The 12313-nt window shown below is 38.7% G+C and overlaps 1 protein-coding gene across 1 annotated transcript in view; it reads left to right on the top strand.

Annotated features, from left to right (window-relative positions):
* RELN (reelin) overlaps positions 1-12313 on the top strand; it is a 430874-nt gene that overhangs the window by 285667 nt on the left and 132894 nt on the right. The window contains exons 17-20 of the mRNA XM_026648676.2: positions 1229-1295; positions 2234-2467; positions 3064-3225; positions 9583-9819. Coding sequence (XP_026504461.1) covers positions 1229-1295; positions 2234-2467; positions 3064-3225; positions 9583-9819 — 700 coding nt within the window. The remainder of the gene's footprint in view (positions 1-1228; positions 1296-2233; positions 2468-3063; positions 3226-9582; positions 9820-12313) is intronic.

The raw sequence follows: 12313 nt of genomic DNA, 5'->3' as shown, positions 1-12313 counted from the left end.
TTCGATAAAGCTTTTCTGACATGATAAGAATGACATTCACAGCACAGCTAAGTCAAATAAATGAATCAAACGAGCAGATAACATAACCCTATCCAGAGCAGGGTTTTTACATCCAAAAAGGGAGAAAAGCTAGAGAGACTCCATGAAGTCTGCAGGGAAGATTGCTATTGCCGTCTATTTTACGTGAAAAGAGCTCATACACTGCCATGATGGGCAGAAGTTTAAGAAAGAAAGAAGGAACTGATCCTCTCAATTTGGTGTCAGGTGGGTTTTGATAACATTCCAAAAGTCACTATACAAGTGCCACATCTCTATGTAGTTGGTAATCTGCGCAGGAGAGTCTTTGTGTCCATTCAGGATTATGCTGCATTTACAGAGGTATGGCATAAGGGGATATTCCCTATGTACTTGCACTGTCCCTGGCTCCAGTTAATGCTAATAGTTTCTCAACTTCAGGCTTACAAAAATTTACCCCCAAGATAGTTAGCAAATGTATTCATTTGGATTATCCCATAAAAACCACACTGTGATGATCCCAACTAATCTTTCCTACCCTCTTATTGTATCACTGAATATGCAAGTTGTCTTGCAAATAGAAAAGCTACTCTTACAGGAGAAAGGTGAGATATAGTAGTATGTTGTCAGGTGCCTGGAATGGTTATTCAGTGCATATGATTTTCATTTTTGTTTAATGCAAATGAAATATTAATACAGTTCTCTTACTAAAAATGCATGATATTAATATTTCCCTCTCAGAAGTTGGGGCCAGATCCCAGTGCCACTGAGTCCTACAGGAGTGTTGCCATTAATTTCAGTCAGAGAAGGAATAACTTTCAAAATTTTGCAGCAATGCTAATGGGAGGCCTACATGCCCAAAATAGGGTGGAGAAAGGGGAAGGATAAGAAATGCCCAGACAAGCCAGCTACATCTATTCTCCTCTTTAGAAATCTTTAAACAAAATAGGTGCATATATTAAAACATCTCCAGCACCTCAAACTTATCCATGGGTCTCCCTGATCTAAGTCAATATTTATATACTCAATCCTGCAGAGAGGTACCACAGAGTGCATCATTACTCCTTCAGGTAGTCCCATTTCTGTCAATGGTACTACAGAGAAACACTAATATCTGTTTGCAAGATCAGACTCACATGCTCAACAAGGTGTTGGTTATCTTTCTTTGTCACATAATATAACCTTTAATTTAACCTATTTCTTTTCTCTGCAGTTTATATTGGTCCATCTTGCCTCAGATTCTGCTCAGGGCGAGGACAATGTACTAGAAATGGCTGCAAGTAAGGGCTATAATACCGGAGTTGATGTGTTCACTTTTTGTCGTGCAATTTACTTTGTAAACTGAAAATTGAAATTTTCATTTCAGCCCTTGTAATTCTATAAAGGCTAAATGTAAAATCAGTTAATGTAGCATCTGAAATGCATCAAATTATTAATACAACGTAAGTTTAATAGTAAATTTCTAAATGACTTTATCTAATCATTTTATTTTATATTAAACCTGGAGAGATTTGGACCACCTATTCATTTGTACTGTATTACCTGCTAGAAATTACAATGATGCTTTTTTATATTTTTTTATTGGTAAATTGTGGCTTTTCCATTTTCCATTAAACTGTGCCACTTTTGAACAGACTAGAATCTTTATATTAAGACCAAAACCAGCCTGGTTTTCAGAGGAGCAGTGCTTTTTGAAAGTCAGGCTCCTTCAGGGTGTCTCGCTAAAACTCAAGGCACTCAAAATCATTAGCCACTTTTGAAGATGTTGTTCTAAATATTTTCTGGGTTCTCTTGTATTGTGTGGCATTAGCTGTAATCACATTTGATCTGTTACAGTTACGTAGTAGCAAACTAATTATTTGATATGTGGCAGTAGCAGTAGGATCTTAGTACCACAAACAAGAAGTAGACTATCTCTATATTTTTATTTTACAATATGTAGATATTGACTTCTATTTAGATGAATAGCAAATTTTTTTGACCCAAAGGGTAAATATTGACCAAAACAAATACATCATCCGTAAGAATATTTTGAATACAGTATGACTTATTTTGAAGAGTCTCTCACTTTAGGTTTGAGAGAATCAATTGACTTTATTTTTAAGGTTTTAAAAGTTTACAACAGTTATGTTTGGTTGCAAAACTGTATCTTTTGCAGAAAAAACGTTTAAAACATTTATTTGGGATTAACTATATTTTTAATATATTTTTCTTATAGGTGTGACCCTGGGTACTCAGGACCTGCATGTGAAATGGCTTCCCAGACGTTCCCCGTGTTTATTTCAGAAAGCTTTGGCAGCTCCAGGCTCTCATCCTATCACAATTTTTACTCTATCCGTGGTGCTGAAGTCAGCTTTGGCTGTGGAGTCCTAGCAAGTGGCAAGGCCTTGGTTTTTAACAAAGATGGAAGACGTCAACTGATCACTTCTTTTCTTGACAGCTCACAGTCCAGGTGAATAAGAAAGAATAGTAATGTGCTATTAACAAATCTAGAGACTATATTTGTAATAGAATTTACTGGTCCTTTCATCTTCACTTTTTGTTTTGTTTAACCTCTCTCGTGGTATGAGCAAAATTATAGAACATTTTGTTTCATATTTTAATTTTGATTGTGTAGAATAAGCTATAGTCCTTTCATTTCCCCTGTTTTGTAAATAGCATGAGTATTAAACAGATGTGGGGGCAGTTATTATATAGCCAGGCTAGAAAATATGAAATGTTAATATCAAAACTGAATGTCAGAGCCAAGTGCTAATTAATTATGTATAAGGTTGTATTTATTTGACAGCTTGTGGCAGCTGATTAGATCCATTCAGTATCTCCTCCTCCCCTCCAGTGCCTAATAAATAATTAAATGTTGTAATGATTGGCATTTTAAAAATATATATGCCACATTGCATTACTTGATTGTAAAAACCATTTCAGCTACAAACAACTCATAACTGCTGTTTCTCAAAATTTGTCTAGATTTTTAAGATCAGAAAATGTGATTAGGAAAAAATGCTATATAAATGGTACCCTACCAATATTTATATAATTCTGATCTAGGTTCCTTCAGTTCACTCTGCGCTTGGGAAGCAAGTCTGTGCTGAGTACATGCAAAGCACCTGATCAGCCAGGAGAAGGAGTGTTACTACACTATTCATATGACAATGGGATTACATGGAAACTACTGGAACATTATTCTTATCTCAACTATCATGAGCCAAGGTATATGGATTATAATTATGAAAAGGGATATCTAAAGACAGCTAATATTGTGAGCAGTAATTTGCAGCAGTATAGAGTGTAAATACATTTGTACTGAGATGTAGGGGAACTAATTTATACAATCTACACTGACCAATTTATTGTGTTACAGAAAATCAGAGTATTCTGAGCACTGTATGTATCTGAGTCTTAGACGTTGGCAAGGAAATTCAGCCTTAGTGTAAGCAAGTTGGCTTCAATGTGGTTGCATCTGCTTACACCAGGGTTCAGTTTAGCCTACGATTGCTTATCCCAAACAGAACTGAAGTTGTTTCCAGTGTATTGGAAAGCTGAGCTAAGGAAAAATGAGGAGCAGATGAGCATCAGTGATTTTTCCTTCTTATAATAAGCCCTTGCCACTTTTCTGTTGTTAATACAACAATAAACTATTAAAGTCTATATCATCCCCTCCTTGGACAAGTTCAAACTGTGCTGCCAAACCTGCAGGGGGTCCAGGTATAGTTTGAAATGTGGGTTACTCCTTGCTAACTGAGCATTCTGTGCCTTCATCTCCCTCCACAAACATATGCACCAATTCTGAACACATTCCTTTTTTGCCTATTCATATAAAAATAGATATTTAGGAACAATCTTTCAGTGTACATGGCAGAACAAATTGGAGCAGTTGTGGAAGAGAAGGAAGAAAGTTTCACAGTGAATCTCTGGCCTTGCAGCAGATTAAAGGAGGAGGGGAATAATGGCCTTAAAGAAGACCTCAGATTTGCTTGAGCCAACACTATCCCCTCCCATGGAAACAGTCAAGGGAAGGGAAAGGTTAAGATAAAATATGCACAGCGTTAAAGCCACAGACATCCTACCACATCATTCGCTTGGGCTAGGAGTTTGTGGGCCTAAGAAGGAGGCGAGGGCACGGTCTAATCATGAGGATGTCTCAAGTTCTTCAGGGAAATCCTGAAAATCCTGAGCCATCGAAACAGAAAGACGCCTCTTCTTTTTCGGCCCAGTTTATTGTACAGCCATGCTGCCATTGACTGACCACTCATGTTTGGCTACAGTTCAGGAAAGCACTTAAGCACATGCTTAACATTAAGCTCATGAGAAGCCTCATTGAACTCACTTAAACACATGCCTGAGTGCTTTTCAGAATCAGAAACTTTTGGGCCTTTCCACCCTGCATCCTAGCTAAGCACTAAATAAAAATTGCTGCTTTGGGTTCTTACACATCTATATATTTTTCCCTAGTTGCTGACTATTGTTAAATTGTAATTAAAATGTACATTTATCAAACACAGATGAGCCTATATCAAGGAAAGATTTGATTCACTCTTCCCACTAATGTAATAACTAGACAATAGAAAAGATTATTAAGCACATTACAATATAAACAATTCTGTAACATTAAAAATATTTATTTTGAGTAATAAATAGTATACCCCATAAAATGAGGGCAATGATTGTCTTTGATCGGATCTTCTTTATGTAGGCTTTAATTTCTGAAGTTTTAAATATGTACTACAGAGTGATTGTATAAACTCTAATACTAATAATCCTCTTTCAGAATTTTCTTTTACTTCCTTTATTACGGTCACATATATATTTTATATGGTGCTGTTTCTAATTTTTAGATCCAAAATTAAAACTGTAGGATTTATATTTCCTCAAGGTTTTTAATATACAGTGTTATTAATTTTTTACAATAAAAAGGGAAATGCACATACCGGTAACTGATTTTAATCAAGTTTCATATATAAATGTAGTAATTTACATTGGTGCTGTCACCCTTTTTTCTATTTGATCATCAGTATAAGCAGTTTCGTTTCTGTTGTTCTGGTGACACTAAGGACTAAGCTCTACATAGACCCAATATATGATTGAAACATGCATAATAATAATAAATGGAGATATACCTATCTCATGGAACTGGAAGGGACCCTGAAAAGTCATCAAGTCCAGCCCCCTGTCTTTACTAGCAGGACCAAATACTGATTTTGCCCCAGATCCCTAAGTGGCCCCCTCAAGGATTGAACTCACAACCCTGGGTTTAGCAGACCAGTACTCAAACCACTGAGCTATCCCACCCCCAAATGCATGTTGTGCATCTTATAAAGGTTTTCCCAAGTTTTTACTAGATTATGGGAAGATGGAACAAATGAACAGACATGCAAACCTGAAGGTAATACTGACAATTATTATGATTAAGAACATGAAAAAAGCTTCACCTTTGTATGTTAAGTTGTCTAAAAATAACTACTTTTGGGTAATAGATGGAGTGCTGTAAAGTTTGGCCGTCAATCTGTATCCAGAAATTTAATTAATCTTCAGTCATATGAAAAAATTACATATTTAATGTTCTGCTGGAAAGTGCATGTAATCTACTGCTATTTGACAGCAACATTTTTCTTCTAAGAAGAACAGCGGTGGTTTTTCAATATTAGGTATGTGCATAGCTTGAAAGAATGAGATCAGAGCAAAGGTCTCTCAGCTGGTTTTAAAAAAACCTAATGGTATGTGGTAATAGTACTAAGAACACTTTTCTTCTCTGCAGTGGAAAAGCCATCAGTAAGAATTTCCCTCCTTTTTTATCTATCTCTTGCAAATCAAAGTCAAACAAGAGAAGCTGTTGTAAACGTAAATACACCCAGGTTCTGCATGTTAACATATGCACTGCATAGCCTTTCAGTGTTCCCTGTTCTATTTGCCCCCTGTCGTGGAGATAAGTAGTTTATTTTCACAGGCAAGTAGTTAGTTAATTTTTCCATTATCATCAATATATTAGTGATGAGTGTAGTGACTACTTTTAGGATTTTCAGTTACTGTTACTGCCAGCTAGGAATAGCAACTACTTATGTGAGTTTAAGAGATGCAAAGGGAATTAAATAGCAGACATCGGAGTCAGCCACTAAAAGAGAAATGTGTCCAGGGTTCTAAGAAAGACCTACTTCTTGCAGGCAACTGCTCAGTGCTTCATGTTGTGTGCTGAGCAGAGTGTTCTTTAATGGCCCATGAGTGCAATCTCTCCTCAGCTTACTTCATTTTTATTGGCTTGTGAGAAACAAAGTATTATGCTCAATAACTCTTTCGGCTTTCAGTGGAAGTTCAACCCCTAACTACCATCTGTGCCTTGAAAACTCTACCCTGAAGGTTGTAGGTTTAATACTCCTTGTGGACAAGGATTTCTTTGGGGGAAAGGGTTGGTTTTGTGGTTAATGTACATGAGAGTTAGGAGATCTGGGTCTTATTCGTGTCACAGACTTCCTGTGTGACCTTGGGTAAGTCACTTAATCTCTTTGTGCTTCAGTTTCCTCATTTGTAAAATGGGGATAATTGTTTAGGTTGAACATTGTCTTTAAAGTGGAAAATATGTATTTTCTGCACCCCTAACTTTAAAATGATTGAATAGATTTTTCACAGACTTTCTCAAAAATGTATCTTTGGTTTGAAACCAAGGAGAGGAAGGTGAGCTGAACTTAATTCCTTATTTAGTAGGACCCATTTAGTGCCTCTCCACCCTTATTTAGAAAGTTACAAACTGAAAAAAGGGGGTTTGGAATAGGATACCCATCTCAGCCATTGAAGGGGCAGAACTGGCATGGTTCTATTGTAAGGGGTTAGAGCAAGTCCTAGCAAAGAGGCCACGCAGAGAGATTTTATTCCTCCTGCATGTTCAAGTGCTATGAAGTGGCTAGGTCCTAAAATCCACTACACCAGGGGCGGGTAAACTTTTTGGCCTGAGGGCCACATCGGGTTTCATAAATCGTATGGAGGGCCGGTTAGGGGAGGGGGTCGTGGCCTGGCCCCCACCTCCTATCTGCCCCCCCTCGGGACTCCTGCCCCATCCACACACACCCGCTCCCTGTCCCCTGACTGCCCCCGGACCCCTGCCATCCCATCCAACCCCTCCTCTCATTCCTGATGGCCCTCCCGGGATCCCTGCCCCATCCAACCACCTCTTCTCCCTGTCCCCTGACTGACCCCGGAACCCCTGCCCCTGACTGCCCCCTGCAGCCCCATCCAACCCCCCCTTCTTCCTGACTGCCACCCCCCCGGGACCCCTGCCCCCATTCAACCCCCTGTTTCCCCCCCCCCCGACCACCCCGGCCCCTATCCACACCCCCGCCCCCTGACCACCACCCCAAACTTCCCTGCCCTCTATCCAACGCCCTCTGCTCCCTGCCCCCTTACCGCGCTGCCTGGCGCACTGGTGGCTGGCGGCACTACAGCCGCGCCACCCGGCTGGAGCCATGCTACGCCGCCGCCACCGCACAGCACAGAGCACTGCGCTGCCCCAGGAGCTCACAGCCCCACTGCCCAGAGCATTGCGCCGGCGGCGGAGCGAGCAAGCTGAGGCTGAGGGGAAGGGGAGACAACAGGGGAGGGGCTGAGGCTAGCCTCCCGGGCCAGGAGCTCGGGGGCTGGGCAGGACGGTCTCACGGGCTGGATGTGGCTGGCGGGCCGTAGTTTGCCCACCTCTGCACTACACAGATCCCCTAGCAAAAAGTTCCTCTCTCAGAGGGAATGTAGTGTCCATAGACACTATCATAACCTTGAGTAGTAGCTGTGGAGTAGTTCCACTGGTGCTCTTAAAGCCTGAGAACACTGTTTCATCTTCCTACGTCCCATCATAAAAGAACATGTGCAGAACCTGTTCAATCAGCCTTTGAGCAGATTCTACAGCATCACTTGACCACTCAGTGATAGCAACCCAGTTGATGTTGCTGTCTTATTTAAATATCCATCCATGTTTATAACTGAGCTATTTTTTCAGTGTACCTCTTTCACAAAGTGTTTGTGCTTGCTGATCCTGGATGCCATCTCATGAGCCTAGAACCTCAATAAAGCTTTTCTTGCAAGTGTTTATCCTGACTCTGGGGTCAACATTTATTTCCCAGTGCCTCCCAAAAGTCCCTTGTTTAGTCACACAATTTGATTTTTCTTGCTAATCAATTAACATGTTATTTCTTTAAAATAAACGTGACACTGCACAGCTGTTTTAATGCATAAATTAGGCTTCACAAAAACAATTTAGCAAGTGGTTTTCACTGTGTGGTTTTGTGCAAAGATATCTAAAGGTACAAGACAATTTCACACATCACAGGGAACAAAAGATTATACCACAAACCTTGAATAATCATAAAATCTGGAAAAAAAATTAGTGCTAAGAGTATAAAATGATGTTTCCACTTTATCTGGCTTGTTATTGTATTTAAATTTCCTCTTAAAAATAAAGAAAAAACATGAGCCTCAGAATAAATTTACTGAAAACCCCTTTGCCAGCAATTAATTGTACACTGATGGAGACAAATGTCCATTTTGCCATTCCGCTTCACATCTCACCTTATATGTTGTACATGGGCAGCATGGTACTCGTGATTTATGGAACTTTCAAGAAGGTGTCATTGCTGTGGCAATTAATGTATGTTTCCTGCTGCTGTATACGATAATTGCTCCTGGAAATTAGATATTATTCTTAATTTTCTTCACAGTTTGTCAAGTACAGGTTTGTTGTCATAGCTGCCATGACAAATCAAGTGACCTTGCACAGCACAGTAAGCTCATGGGACTGACCTACAATAAAATTTCTACACAGCCATAAAAGAAATGTGTATGCCACACAAGACTACACATAATCTCTCTGCCTGACAAAATTAATCTTGATTGGTCCTCAAACTGAGAATTTGCTAGGGTCAGTTCTTCTAAGTGAATGCACAACTTCATTGTATGCTGCAATGAAAATAAATTTGAAATTAAAAGTATTCCTACACTACAGAGTAGAGCACACAAACCATGTGTGTCTTATCAGATCAAAACAAAATACATAGGGATTGAGGCATTGAAGCTGATGGTGGGAGATATATATTGCCCCTCCTTGTGCCAATATGAGCCATTGTGGTGTAGCTCAAATCTCAGTTCTAGTGAAACAAGAGCTGTTGCATTCACTTGCCCTCCCTCCAGGTTTCTCACATCACATGGAAGGGAAGCTTTAAAATCTTCCTGGAGCTCCTTAGTAGCAGCATGGCAGAAGCTACTGTGCGGCTGTGCTGAATCAATGGAACCTTTGGCCTCTTTTGCTGCACCTGCTGCATCCAGTGTTAGGAATGTGTGGGTCTCCTGCAGGTCCAAGGTCCCATGGCAGAGTAGATGTTATGGCTGTTTTTCTAACTCCAACTCGCTGCCCCTGACTTTTTCTGCCTTTGAGTCCATCTACAGCAGTAGAAACCAGTGTAGACCTCAGGCTGAATTTAGCACATAATTTTTAGATTCTGTATGTACTTTAAAATAAAAATGAACCATTTTGGATTCCCACAAAATTATTATGTATAATGACAGTGTGAATAAGAACTTGGGTTTGTTTTTCAGAATAATTTCTGTGGAGCTACCAGAAGATGCAAGACAATTTGGTATTCAGTTCAGATGGTGGCAACCGTATCATTCTTCCCAGGGAGAAGATGTATGGGCTATCGATGAGATCATCATGACCTCAGTGCTTTTCAACAGCATTAGTCTAGACTTCACCAATCTAGTAGAAGTCACTCAGTCTCTGGGATTCTACTTGGGAAACGTTCAACCATGCTGTGGTCATGACTGGACCCTTTGGTGAGAACATAGATCATTTGTGTTGTATTTAAGTAGTTAATTTTAATATAATAAGCAAGTAATGTACAAAGTGATTGTTTTCCTTGTACTAGTAAGAGCTAATTGATTTCTGCATATTAATCTTTCTGGTAGCTATTCATTGTAATTATCCCCCATGTACACATCACTAACAACAATAGAACCGATGACCTTTTCATAATGAGTAAATTTTACACTGCATTACACAGAGATTTACATTTGATGAGAACTATGCACATACAATACACCTCCTGCGCAATATATTGAAAGTTGATCCCAAAATGACTACAAGTGATAATATAAACGCACCTGTTGTTATCACTTTACATCCATAATACAGAATAACCAGTAAAGGACAAATAATTATATTTCTACATTTGTTTGCATGGACATTACAATTATTCTCTGGAACAGGAAAAAGGTCTGCAATGTTGCAAGTAATTTTGTCTGGCATTACTGTTTATCTAGGCATCTATACTGTGCTTGGCATTGATATAAGAATTGCAGTCAGGGCTAGCCCTACATGCTTTCTTGCCAAGGGTGCCCCCCAGAAATTTTTCATGTGATATGCCCAGAAACACATGAAGACTAGGGAAGGAGAAACATCGTATGGATTTTTATAAACTGATCCCCACTCTTTCCTTTACTATCCATCCATTATCAGCTGGGTAATTTCTTGTAGTCACCATAGCAGAAGTTAATCTTAGGGAGGGATTTGAATGAGCAGAAGGTACTGTAGCAGCCTTTCAGACAAGCTCAGGTAAGGGATTAATGCAGAAGGGAAGGCATGAAAGAGTTTAAAGTTTACTTCTGAGCTGTTGTTTCTGCCTTTGAGTAATTTTCAGATCCAGCAGCTTGGTAAGATCTTGTCATCTCTGCTGGTATGGTATAGATATACCAGTGAAACAAGTCTAATTGATAGCAATGTGACTTGAATAGAATCTTTTTTTTTTAACGGAACAGTTTTTTAAATACTCTTTCAAATTTAATTTTATAATACGTATTTTTGTGCAATACTGAACAACGTTCTTTTTGTAAATCGTTAATATCTGTTCAAATAAAGTTGTGGAGTGTCTTAATATAATACATAGGTTAATGTAAGATAACAGTAGTTTAATTTCTGTGCTTTGATCAAACCCCAAACAACGTAGTTTCATCTCAGTCTGAGCAACATTTTTAACCTACTATGGTTTTAATTGGTATAGATACATTTACTTTGAGAAAGTACAATCATAGTAACTAGAAGAACCCTCAAGGAAATATAAATAATTGTAGAATCCCCATGGACACCTAGAACAGCACCATAGGAGTTTTATTAACAAGTAAATTTGAGCAATCTGATTTGACTTTCTGATCATCTCTCAAACTATAAGGAGTTGACTTGATTGTGGTAACAACACACAATGTGCTCTGGCAGTGATAATGAGACTATAGAAGCAGCATTAACTACTTTAATAAGGATGAGGAAGGTATTCACTGCTCATTAAAATGGAACAACATGGCAGGACTCAAATTGTTTGCATGTTCTTAGTCAAAGAGTTAGCACGAAAGCCCTCTAATGACATTGTTCTCCCTCTCTTATCATTAGACATATGTAACATATGTGATTTTCAAGATTAGATGGGAAAGCAAAAGTTCTGCTTTATTTTCCTCTAAGACCAGATCAAAATTTTTAAATTGCAGTACTGAATTCAGTGTCTTATTTACAGCCATGTCAGTAATTTTCTGTAGTGGTAAAAATGTTGATCTTTTCTTGTACCAAATAAATAAGTAAAGCTTTTGGAATACCAACATTTTATTGCTGGATAAGTATTCTTCAGGCTCATTGTAAGACATGAACTATGCCCTCCACTGACCTTGTTTCTCTCGAGGGAAATTTTTAAACTTATAACAGGTCTGTACAAATGGCTGGTAGTTAAATTAATTATTGTTGGCTTTTCCCAGCTGAAAGTCCATTTGGTTCTCATTTTCTAACTCATGACTTTCCATGAGCATGGGTAGCTGTAGCACTGAGAGTGTTCTCCTGAGAATACTCTGACAATTGCTTTTTCATTAGAACAACTATAGTCAATATGAAATAAATCATTTTACAGCATGTCATCCTAAAGCCCATTTTCAGTGGAGAGAAGATTGCCTCTAATTGTCTGTGTTGCTTTCATTTCTGGCTTGGAATCTGTAAATCTGGAACTATTTCTGCGTACAGTTTTGGGAAAGTTTCCCCAATAATCCCCGATTTTATTTTAAGAATATTTGCTTTTATTGTTTGAGTTTTTTATGATTATATATAACCAACAGTCTAAATTTGCTGTTTATAATCTATTTGACATCTGAGTCATATACTTTATAATAGTAAGTAGATTCAACATACGGAAGGGATCCGGGACACACTGAGTGCAGAGAGTTTCACATTCAAAAACAAATAAGTTGCACACTTCTTTTTTGCAGAATGGTCATATACAGGCATGATTAATCCCAT

Source organism: Terrapene carolina, unplaced genomic scaffold (genome assembly GCF_002925995.2).
Source record: "Terrapene carolina triunguis isolate 2854851 unplaced genomic scaffold, T_m_triunguis-2.0 Scaffold68, whole genome shotgun sequence".
Taxonomy (NCBI): Eukaryota; Metazoa; Chordata; order Testudines; family Emydidae; genus Terrapene; species Terrapene triunguis.
Note: the sequence above shows the minus strand (reverse complement) of the source record. Positions and strands in the feature narration are given on the sequence as shown.